General features: G+C 41.9%; 1 protein-coding gene across 1 annotated transcript; it reads right to left on the bottom strand.

Annotated features, from left to right (window-relative positions):
• PSMA1 (proteasome 20S subunit alpha 1) lies at positions 1 to 10,596 on the bottom strand. Its single transcript, XM_081183787.1, has 10 exons — positions 10,210 to 10,596; positions 8,310 to 8,354; positions 7,467 to 7,568; positions 6,341 to 6,444; positions 5,585 to 5,673; positions 4,720 to 4,790; positions 3,538 to 3,667; positions 2,786 to 2,865; positions 1,501 to 1,605; positions 1 to 333 (listed from the first exon to the last, which is right to left on the bottom strand). The coding sequence occupies exons 1-10, from the start codon at positions 10,579 to 10,581 to the stop codon at positions 277 to 279; spliced, it is 1,155 nt and encodes a 384-aa protein (XP_081039913.1). The 5' UTR covers positions 10,582 to 10,596; the 3' UTR covers positions 1 to 276.
• Between the last annotated feature and the right edge of the window lie 1,669 nt (positions 10,597 to 12,265).

Raw genomic sequence — 12,265 nt, forward strand, 5'->3', positions numbered from 1 at the left:
TTGTTTCAAGAAACAGGTTTATTTAATCAACGCCTTTATGACAGGAAAACAAGCTTTTTCATATAAAACAATATTCCATAGTTTCTAGAAAATGACATCTCAAGAGCAGTGGTCAGTTATTAATTCTTTGCTGCCAGTTTAGGATTTTTGGCAATACATTTTTGTAGACCAACTCACTAGAATGTATCACTACAATATGCATTTATCTCAGAGTTATGTTAACAGAATACAAATGCATGCTCTGGCATTCCTGTGTCTGAAGTGCATGCACAATGATTAGTGCTCCATTGGTTCTTCAGCCTTTTCTGCAGTTTCTTCAGCAGGTTGAGCAGTCTTGAAAAGGTAAAATAAAAATATTAAATATAATTAAAATTATGTCAGTTTTAATTGTCACTGGTAGCAAATTATAGAACAAAATCTTACAAATATATAAACCCCACCAATATTTAATTGTAGAGGCCAAGTCCATTCTGATTTTCAATATTCCACAATTCTGCACTAAATAATTGCATAGAATCAAAATCAAATTAGGCCACGATATATCTTTTTTAATCAAATCTTTGCAACTTTAATATAATTCCCATTTAGTTCCCAAGCCTGACAGCAGTCATACTATACATGCCTGCTTTAACTGTAATTTGTTCCTCTTATTTAAAAAATGGTTCTGAAGTTCCAATATAGATAAGAGTGTCCAACATAAAAAACCTTTTAGATAAACATGATTCGGTGACTGAAAAACCCAGTAACGGTTGTACCAAATAATTTCATACTGGAGCCTATTAAGTGTCCTCTCATTGTCCCCATTTACAGGACAACTTCCTTAAAAATACTTTGTGATATCCAGCTTATCTTTAGTGCCATGGCATCTGAAGGGGCTATTTTTGTTGATTCCCCCTCCTGCAGCCGTCAGAAAATGTATTCTAGAGAGTTAGAATCTGTTCAGAACAGATTTTGAGGGCTGCTGGAGTGGTAGATGGGGAGGAGAAATCAGCAAAAGTTATTGCCTTTCATTAGTAGATGTCTCCTGCAGGACCAATAAAATAATTACCTATTAACAATTACTAATATAATTAGGACAATTAAGACAGTTAAACGTTATCAAAGTATAGGAGTCTCATTTCTCCACAGGTTAAATATTGGACCAGGCTTGTTAATTTAAAATAATGCCTTTTTCTAGTGACGAAAGGACAAAGAGCAGATCTCAAGAGAACTACACTGGGGACAGCTTTCCACAGAAAGGGTTTCACAACCCCAAAAGGTCCTCTCTCCAATCACTACTCCTTCAAAGACAGGGAAACTAGAGAAATGCCTCAGCGGAAGATTGCAGAATGTGGACAGGTTCATTACAATTGAGGTGGGGTGGGGTGGATAGCCCCCAAAACCTTTGAGATTAAAGAAAATGGTAGTAGCAAAACCATAGCTTATAGAACACTAAAATCAGGCATTTTACAAAATGTTACTGTATAAGTAAATTCAATGTGTTGTATTAAATTTGCGTACCTTTCTCTGGGGTCTTTCTTCAAGTCCTTCTAGGAATGGTGCTACATCATCATCATCATAAATAGTGAACTCCATATCTTTACCAACAATCCCAATGGAAACATTCTGTTAAATGATAATTGTAAAACTAAGAAAGGCGCCACAGTCTTTCTGCAGCACAGATTATGTACATCTATTCAAAGGGAAGTCAGGAGGATTTAGACCATTCTTTCCCAACATTGTGCCTGTGCAGAAGTCTTTGTGTAGGGCTTCTGCTGATGAGGCTGGTTAGGTAAATCCTGCCCGTTAAAGCAAAATATTAGCCACCTCCATGATAGACACCAAGGAACACCTCCTGTTCATTTTAATCAGGCATCCCCATACTCAGCCCTCCAGCTGTTTTGGGGCTACAGTTCCCATCATCCCTGACCACTGGTCCTGTTAGCCAGGGATGATGGGAGTTGTTGTCCCAAAACAGCCGGAAGGCTGAGTTTGGGGATGCCTGATTTTAATCATGATGAGAAGCCAGCATAGGTGAAGCAAGGTGCACCTTAGCTGGCAAAGCATCTCACAATGTATTAATTGCTATGAAGGAGCAGTCCTGTACCCTTGTGGCCTCACAAATCAGTAAAATGACAGGATATGGAACACCACCTTGGAGTAGATACAAAAGTGGCAGGTACATACAGGACATTCCCCAATAAAGCCCTTGATCACATACGTATGTATTTGACTGGAATAGATCCAGAAAAACCTGCTCATCCAAGAATTCCTGCAGCAGCTCAAACATTGCCTTTATTACTTTGGCCCCAACCCCAGAATTTCACATAGGCCTGCTGTTATTCAAGCAATCCAGATAATCAGAACTAGTGTTATTATGCATACAAGTGTCTCCTTGCTAGTGCTGGTCAATATCCAATATTAGCCATATTCAGAGCTGATCCACTTGAATCACTGGCAAATGACTTACTTGGCTATCACCTGCTATTTATAAGTCGGTAAGCACATTTCTAGTGTTTGCACAAACATGTATAAAAGTGATGCATGCAAGTGCTGTTCAAATGTAGCTGAGTTGCTTAAGCTAATGATACAGTTCAGGAGTTCTGGGTGCACTGGTAAAAGGGTTATTTTGTATCTTTTTACCTGAATAATCTTCACTACGTACAACTCTTCAGTTGTGAATTTTGGCTTCCACTTACACAAATGATAGGATTCATCCCCCTTCTGTATTGTGCTTTGCTAGTGTTACTCACGCTCCAAAATCATAGAACAGACCACAAATTAAAAAAAAGTTTCCAGCACTTGCCTTAGTAGTCAGATCCTGTTCTGCAGGAAGAGTCTCTCTCAAGGCACGCAGACCATGCTTAACTAGCTCATTCAGATTACCTGTAAAATATGTTTTCAGTTATGACCAGTTCAGAAGCTCAGTACAGTCGTACCTCCACTTATGTATCCTTCTGGATATGCAATCTTCGGGATGCGAATGCAGCAAACCCGGAAGTATTTTTCTGGGTTTCGCCACATGTGCATGCGCAGAAGCGCTCTATGCACGCTGCGCACATGCAGTCCTTAAGTTGTGAATTCCTCAGGATGCGGCCGGACCTCCGGAACGAATCCCGTTCGCAACTGGAGGTACCACTGTATTTCTCCTGCAGGGAAGGGGAAGTTTCAAAGCAGTGTCTCCCATCCCATGCCTGTGATTACCAGTCAAAGTCTGCTCAGCAATAAACCAGGAACACAACATGTACATGAGAGAAAGGGGTAGAGCAATATGTGCAAAACATCATACAGTCAAACCTCGGTTGTCGAACTTAATCCATTCCAGAAGCCTGTTCGGCTTCCGAATTGTTCGACAACTGAGGGACGGCTTCTGATTGGCTGCAGGAGCTTCCTGCACTCAAGCAGAAGCCGCGTTGGACCTTCAGCTTCTGAAAAACGTTCAAAAACTGGAACACTTTCGGGTTTTCGGTGTTCAGGAGCCAAAACGTACAGTAACAGGCTTTCAGGAGCCAAGGTTTGACTGTACTACAAATCAGATAGAGGAGACCAAACACTTACAGTCAGCAAATTCAGTCATGTGTCGCTCCAAGTAAGTTCGAGCTGACTGGGACCTAGCTCCAATGGACATTGCTTTGCAGTCAAAATAATTTGCAGAAGGACAGGTCTGGAAGATATGGGGACCCATATCCTAGTAAAACAAAGGGACATTATTTATTTACCATGAAATAGCAGAAAGATATTTCCATTCTATTTTATTTCAAAAGAATGCAACATATAAAATCTGTAATTAACATATATGGGTACATATACAATTTTCAATTTTCAGGTTTCCTGACCAAAGGCCTAAAATAATATGGTGCTAATATTATACCATATGTTTCATGCCTTGCATATAGGATGAAATACAACTGATTCTCCTTGTATTGTTACTGCAGCAGTGGAGTCTTCTTATTCTTATTCTTAAATAAATTTGTATACCACCCTATACCTGCAGATCACAGGGTGGTTCACAACATAAAATTACAATACAGTCATACCTTGGAAGTCGAACGGAATCTGTTCCGGAAGTCTGTTCGACTTCCAAAACGTTCGCAAACCAAAGCATTCGGAAGCCCCGTCGGACGTTCAGGTTCCAAAGAACGTTCGCAAACCAGAACACTCACTTCCGGGTTTGTGGCGTTCGGGAGCCAAAACGTCCGAGTACCGAGGCGTTCGGGATCCAAAGTACAACTGTATAAAAAGCAGAAAAAACAAGAACAAAAGCAAACCAATAATCCTCCTTTCCACAACACAATTAAAAGGACATTGAATGTCAACCAGCCAAAGACCTGGTTAAAGAGAAATATTTTCACCTGGTGCCTAAAGGTATATAATGAAGGCACCAGGAAAACCACCCGGGGGAGAGCATTCCACAAGCAGTGAGATGGAGAAGTGGGTTTTGCCGATTCCCCCTCCTTCATCCCCCCAAAACCTATTCTGGAGGTTATGGCTTGTGACAGTATAGAATGGAGGCGGGGGAGTGGGGCAATCAGCAAAAATCACTTCCCCTTAGTGGACATCTCCACTAGATCAAAAGGTCTTGTGCTCACAGGAGGACAGCCCTTGGAGACAACCCACTGTTTACTGCCATGTTGCTAATATAGTATCATGCTTCTCCTAGCATAGAAAACTCTCATTATACTTTAGAATAATGTATCATCCAAGGAATATGTGATAGACAAGTATGAAAATCAGCCTTACATCATAGCCTGCAATGAGAAGTCCGACACCATATGGCCTTCTACCATACCGTTGTGTTGGTATCTGCGTTTCTTGGACAAGCTGAGGAATGTGTCTCAAACGGCATGCATATTTCAGTTATAAAAACATTTCTATCCCACTTTTCCACCCTCAAGGGGGCCCTAAGGCTTACAAATAGAGAGAATAGAAAGACAAGTAATGCTAAAAGCAGATAGCATTTAAAATAAAAGCTATTAAGACCATCAGCAACACACATTTCAATTAAACACAACCCACAAAACAGCTGAGCAGAGAAACCCCCCCACTAAACCAAATGCCTGTGAATACTCAACACAAATATTCAAGATATATGCACTTGATTTATTGTGGCAACTACACAAAAGTTATCACTTACTGCTCAAGTAACATGAACATGCAGAACATTCCGAGTTATACTCAAGGGTGTCACTCAGTGGATATTAAGACCTTTGATAGCAGAAGATAATAAATTTTCAGATATATTCTCCCTCCCTCATCTGCTCTGGAGGACCTCCCAATCCTCTAGAGCAGAATTTGGGGGTGATGGGTGGGCTGGAGCTGCAGAAAATTACTTCCCTCCCAGTTTTGGTGATAGAAGCCTTACCATCAGCTGAGTAACACTGTTGAATGCAACTCTTCAATTTTATCATTTGGCTTTTACCACTACCATCTGTGGCTGAAATTTTCCAGGGATCAGTGGATCCAGCACCTCCAATGACCTGAACTAGTTTAGTTCTTACACAAGTCACTACATTGATCAATACACTTACTGAAGTAGTAAGAACATTGGTCAAGAGCAGAGCATAATCTATGAGCGTCTCAAGATTACAATCACAAAAAAGGATACTGCTTCCAATCAGAGATACTAGTCGAGACACTGGAAGAGGTCTGTCAAATACAAATCTAGAATCCAGACACTCCTGGCGCATGAAATTGCTGCAGGATTCAAAGAAAGAAACAAAAATACATCAGTAGATTGCTTGTTATGTGCAGGTTTCATTCTAGGTGTAGCTCTGATCCTTGTTGTGATTAATGGAGTGTCCTGCAGTAGCCCCATCTAGAGGGCATCAGCTTAGGCAAGCTGTTCAGCTACAATTATATTGCTTGGGGGTCGCAGCAACAAGCAGTGCTCAAATCTCACCTCTCCAAGAAGTTACTGGACAGAGTATGTTTAGCCACTGTGTTTTATATGAGGTTTTAATGTTAGTTATGCTGCAAATCACTTTGGGACATTCTTCTCCATGTGAAAAGCAATGAATAATAAGAAATAGGGTTTATTCAGGCTGCAATCCTATATTCACTTACTTGGGAACAAACGCCACTGAACTCAATGGCACTTACGTCTGAGTAGACATGCACAACATTGCCTGGCAAGTCACTGTTCTGCCCATCTCAGCCCCTTCCCCTGCACCCTCACAATACTGGCTACCTCTTAGCTGAATCCCAGACAATTTGCTTTAATTCCAGTCAATGGTACCACTGGGGTTTACATGCAATTTTATGTACTCTTAAAAGGAGGCATATAAATATTTGAAATGCACTAAAATAGGTGTAATTTTATCTCTGTGCCCTAAATATGAAATAAACCAATTTGCAAAATTACCATAGAAGCCTTGCATCAGCAGTAAGCCCAGCAATTGAAATACCGATATGGTTGTCAACATATAAGATTTTTTTCTGATGAGCTGCCAGCTCAGACTGTGCCCTCTAAACACAGAAAAAATAGTTGTGAGTCACACAAACATTTTGACAATGACAAGTATGGTTATAGTAACAACTGAATGGAGAGTCTTTTATCCATCCCTTCTTATGAACACATGAAAATGCGGTACACTGCCAGATGATTGGTCCAGACCAGTGGTTCCCAATTGGTGGTCCATGGAACCCAGGTCTGCATAACCCACCCAGGGGGTCTGTTGCACCATTCACATAACAAAAATTACCATAGACATATCAAAATTTTCAAAAGTAGTGGGTCCATGGCTTGGCTTTTGAAAAATGGGGTCTGCTGTACTTCGGCAACTGGGAACCACTCTTCTAGGTAGCTCAGTATAAGCAACTCCCCATTTATGTGGGAGTTACATTGTGAGGCACAGCACATTTTAGTGAAATCGTGTATATTTGAAGCACGACAGAAAAAGTCTGCAAACAAACCATTCTGCCCCCGCCCCACTTTTGTGACGTTTTCGAGTCACTTCCAGGTTTGGTACATATCAGACACGCCTAAAACCATCGCTGCTTGTACTGTCTATCTGGCAGCAGCTCAGCAATGATTAATGGCGGGTAGTGTATTTAGAAAGGAAAAAGCACCATTATGTTCTATTATTTCCAGAGCATTTAGAATGCAGTACTTTACTTCATGGTAGTTAGGCTTACAATTGTATAATAAAGGAGTTCAGATATATTATAGAATCATAGCATTGTAGAGTTGGACAGGACCACAAGAGTCATCTAGTCCAACCCTCTGCAATGCAGAAATCTTTTCCCCAACGTAGGGCTCAAACCCACAACCATGAAATTAAGAGTCTCTTGCTCTACCAACTGAGCTCTACCAGCTACAAGGATGCTTGGCAGCAGTGGGATTCAAACCCACACTTCCAGAGATACTTGCCCTATACAATAGTCCCTCTTACCACTGACATAGTATTATAGTAGGAAAGAATTGCATGCATCCTCTTCTCATTTTAAAGGGGGGGAGGATTAACTCCAAGCTTTACCCTAATGTTTACCTTTAAAGCAACTAGGACAGCATGGTTCTTTGATTTTAGTCCAACAGTTGCAGAGCCTTGCTTCACAGCCTCCATTGCATATTCAATTTGATGAATTCGCCCCTAAAGAAGAAAACACAGGTTAAAATGTTCCTCTTTTAAAATGTGCTGACTCCAGAAGTACATTGATCATATTGCATACTGCAATAAGCAACCTTCTGGCACCACTGCAACTGGGAAGGTGAAAGAGACAGAGAGAGGAAAAAATACACACCAAGTTACAGTAACAAGGAACTTCTGAACTAACATAGTGAAGCGCTGCAGCTTGGCTTGCATGTGCATTCTCTCCCAGCACCACAACCTTCCCAGAAAGTCTTTTTACTTTGGGCTGCCAGATATATTTCATTCCGTATGCCTTTTATAATTCCATAATTTACCAGCCAATGGAATATAACAAATGTCTTTTTATGTTCAAGTGGAGTCAATGGCTTCACAAGACAGTGTTTGGAACATTGATACAATCATGTTCTGACCAAGCAACCCTAAATACTTTTCACACCAAGTAAAATATAAAGTACCTGAAGAATTACTATCCATTTGGCAAGCATCTCTGTAGTTCATTCACAAACAGCACATGCATACACACAAAACAGGAATTGGTGTAACTGTGTACACACTAGTTCTTACAACTTTCCCTTTAAAAAAAATATGATTGCACTTTCCCCAATGTCTAGGCAATCAATCAAACTCATATGGAAAACTGTTTACTAGCATATTCCTTTGGCTATTAAAGTTAGGTACAAATCACTGCAATGAGTTGAGAAAAATAATAAATAAAATAAATAATAATAATAATAATAATACCTGAGGGCTCCAAACGGTGACATCATTGTCATACTGGTTGCGAAACTAAAGTGCACAAAATAGAATCTATTAACATGAGTAGCATTATCAGCTACAAAGGTACATTATGCTTTAAAACATTTTAAAGTAAGACATAAGAACAGCCGTGTTGGTTCAGGCCAAAGGCCCATCTACTCTAGCATCCTGTTCCCACAGTGGCCAACCTGATACCTACGGGAAGCACACCTGAGTGCAACAGCACTCTGCCCACTTGTGATGCCCAGAAACTGTTCAAAGACATATTACCTATGGCAGTGAAGGTACAGCCAGTAGCCACAAAAATATACAGGCTGGGACAAATTTTACTTTCAAGAGAAGACTGAAGAAGGTTTGTTTGTTTAAATGTGGCACTTCACAATTATTAAGGTTTGCTAAGAAGCTCAGAATGCAAAGCTAGGCATAGGGAGGAAGGGAGAAATAAGGTAAGGTATGGGAAAGAAAGAGATTAGAATTACTCAAAGTTATTGCAAACAGTGCAGTAAGTAGCATGGGCACATGGCCTAATCATGTTATCATGGATTAGGGGTAAGAAATAACATTTTTAAGGTGAGGAGCTTTAAAGAAATGATCCGTGATTAGCAACCCAATACTGAACATGCTGCACAGAAACAAGTCCGACGTCTAACACTACAATCTTGCTTCCTTAAAATCAAGGTAAGTTTTACTTTTGATTACAGTAAGAGCAACATCATGCCTTTTTTGGCTGATCAAAGCATGAATCAACACACTACTAGACAATTGCAGAATAACAGCTTTCTACAGCATTAACTGCCCCACACTAGCCATGTTGAATCAAATGGTTTCACTTCTCTTTGAAGGACTGCATTCAGGGTCTACAAGACATTGAAGCACTTTGGCATTTTTAAACCAAATTCAAAACTCCTACTTGAATGAAATTTTAACAGAACACTTTTCTGCTATTTTAGTGGGGATCAAGAAAATTCTAAGATGTGTTCTAAACAAGAAATCTGCAAATTAAAATTTGATTATATGAAGGTGTGTGTGAGGGCTACATGAAGGCCTATATTTAATTCAAGAAGTTATGCTGAAGTACATGTCTCTTGCTCATAGAATACCCGGAAGAAGTAAAACTGGAGACTGGCACCACCGGGGCTCTAAAATATTTGATACAGCCACATACAAACCTGTTCAACTTTCACCCTGAGAAAAGTCCTCCCCCGCTACCCCGAAGTCATACAGAGGAGAACAATGGAGTCATGAAGCAGAATAAAATGCTGCATCATTGAGCAATGGTGAATGATTCGCTCTTTGTGCAAACTGGACATATGCTTCCTCTGGAGGTTATACAGAAAAACTGGACGGCAACCAGTTTCTGGTCAGACATTTTATCTTGCCTGACAAGCCTGCGAATTCGAAGGGATGAGAAAGGAGTTTCGCTTTCGGTTAAGGAGGAGAGAATTTGAGATTATTATCGGGTTGAGGTGTTGGGGCAGCCATAATAGTCCCTGCATCTTAGAGAAAGGTGGATTATCTTCTTTTATGGAAAAAAAATCTGAACAAACGGTGCGGGAGGGATTGATGCTAAGGCTGCCCCTTTCTTGCGGAAGGGGCTCGGAGGCGCGAAAAAGAAGATTTGGGAATGCAGGAAAGTTTGATTTAGGGAGAAGGCGGAGGGATCAGCCAAAGAGATGCGGAGGCAGCGCTGGGAGGCTTCAGGCTCCTGAAGGCGGCAGGAGAAGAGGCACAACCTGGGCCCAGACACAACCACCACTCCGATGTGCTGACTCACCCACTTACTCCGACGAGGGAGACGCATCCTCCCCGCGATCTCTCCCCGGGCTCCTTCTGGCTCTCCCTCCCTCTCTCCCTCCCGCCGGCCCCCGATCCCCACCCGTCTCACCATGTCGGCTGCTTCCCGAACACCACCACGAGCGGCTGCACCAGCAAGGGTGGCTTTGGGGAAAAAAGGAGATCGATAGCTCGGCGAGCGTCGAGTGCGGGCTTCGGGACTTCCTTCCGTCTCTGGCGAGGAATCGCAGCCGATCGCCAAACCCCCGATCCAAAGGCGGCTCGCCAGGACGGCTCCTCCCTCTGGAACAGCGGAAGGTCGGCGCGTGCGCACTGGACACTCGCCGCTTCGTACTGTGAGCTGCCCTGAGATCGTCAGACGAAGGGCGGTATACACATTTAATGAAATAATAATAATAATAATAATAATAATAATAATAATAATAATAATAATAATAATAATAATAATAGCGACCTGCCCCATCCTTTAGCTGTTGTTGTTTTTCCCCTTTTAAAATACTAACAATGCAATACTATGTGAGTCTCCTCAAAAGTAAGTCCCCTTGAATTTAATGAGATTTAGTAAACGTAAAGGGACCCCTGACCATTAGGTCCAGTCGTGACTGGCTCTGGGGTTGTGGCGCTCATCTCGCTTTATTGGCTGAGGGAGCCGGCGTATAGCTTCCGGGTCATGTGGCCAGCATGACTAAGCCGCTTCTGGCAAACCAGAGCAGCGCACAGAAACGCCGTTTACCTTTCCGCCGGAGCGGTACCTATTTATCTACTTGCACTTTGATGTGCTTTTGAACTGCTAGGTTGGCAGGAGCAGGGACCCAGCAATGGGAGCTCACCCCGTCGCGGGGATTCGAACCGCCGATCCTCTGATCGGCAAGTCCTAGGCTCTGTGGTTTAACCCACAGCGCCACCCGCGTCCCTTAATGAGATTTAGTCCCAGGTAAATTAGTGTGGGACTGCAACCTAGATTGACAGAACTGGGCGAGTTGGTGGGAATTGTAATCCAAAATGTCTGGAGGGCACCAGGTTGGTAAAGACTGGTATACATAAAAAGCTGTGGAATTGTAGAGGCAATCAGGTGGCACTCTTGGCAGCACAGAGAGTCCAGAGCAAGGCATTAGGCCAGGCATCCCCAAACATGGCCCTCCAGATGTTTTGGGACTACAACTCCCATCATCCCTAGATAACAGCACCAGTGGTCAGGGAGTTTGGGGGTACCTGCATTAGGCCAACCTTGCAGGAGGGCAAGTGGACTCCTTTAATGGGTGGGGCCAAAACAAATGAGATGGGGCAAGAAGTTCAAGTCAAAGCAATTTACAGAAGCTTAAGCAGCCCGGGAAAATATCAAGGCCTTTGCCTGGCACCGAAATTACATCAAGGTCACATACAGGGTATCATGCTTTAATTCTGCTGTATGCATCTAAGTTACCCCTTCTGTTGCTACACTGAAGTAGCTTCCCAGAAAGAAGTTGCACAGCATATTAATGGAGCTTAGGCATGCCTCATTCTAAGTTATATTCCAGTGTAGTGAATAAATCATGCTGTTGGCCTGTATTGATCATCTGTAAGGATTGATGATTGTTACATCCTGATTCACCAAAATTCACCCAACAACATTTTTACACCTGAAAACCAGGACATCAGGATTTTTCTACTACTACTATCTTACCAATAACAGTCTGAATCATATCTAATGAGAGAAAATATGGGCCCTGGGGTGACTGTGCACATCCCTCATTCCTACCTTCTGTCTGCGCACCCTTCTCAAGGTCTTCTTGTGAAGAAAGATACATGCATCTGTTATATCCTTCCTTTTTGCCGTAGCACATATTCACTCTTTTGGGGGTATGAGGAAGAATGGGCACATAATTCTTTTTTCTGTGCTCTCATGTTTGAAAGGGTAGGAGACCTGTTGAAAGAGGACAGGATTCCTGCCCTTTTAAATAGTCTGAGTAGAAAAGGGGATTTCAGTAAAGGTACCTTGTTATGCAAGTTACACTTGCTGAAATCCTCTCGTCTGCACAAGTATTAAAGATACAGAAGGCACCTGGCCATCCTACTTAAAGAGTCTTTAAAGAATAGTTACAGAATAGTAACAGATCCTAGTTGCCACAAGCTATGTCCCCAAGTATAAGCATTTTACATAGGTTTTG

Source organism: Podarcis bocagei (assembly GCF_964188305.1).
Source record: "Podarcis bocagei genome assembly, chromosome: 1".
NCBI classification, from domain to species: Eukaryota; Metazoa; Chordata; class Lepidosauria; order Squamata; family Lacertidae; genus Podarcis; species Podarcis bocagei.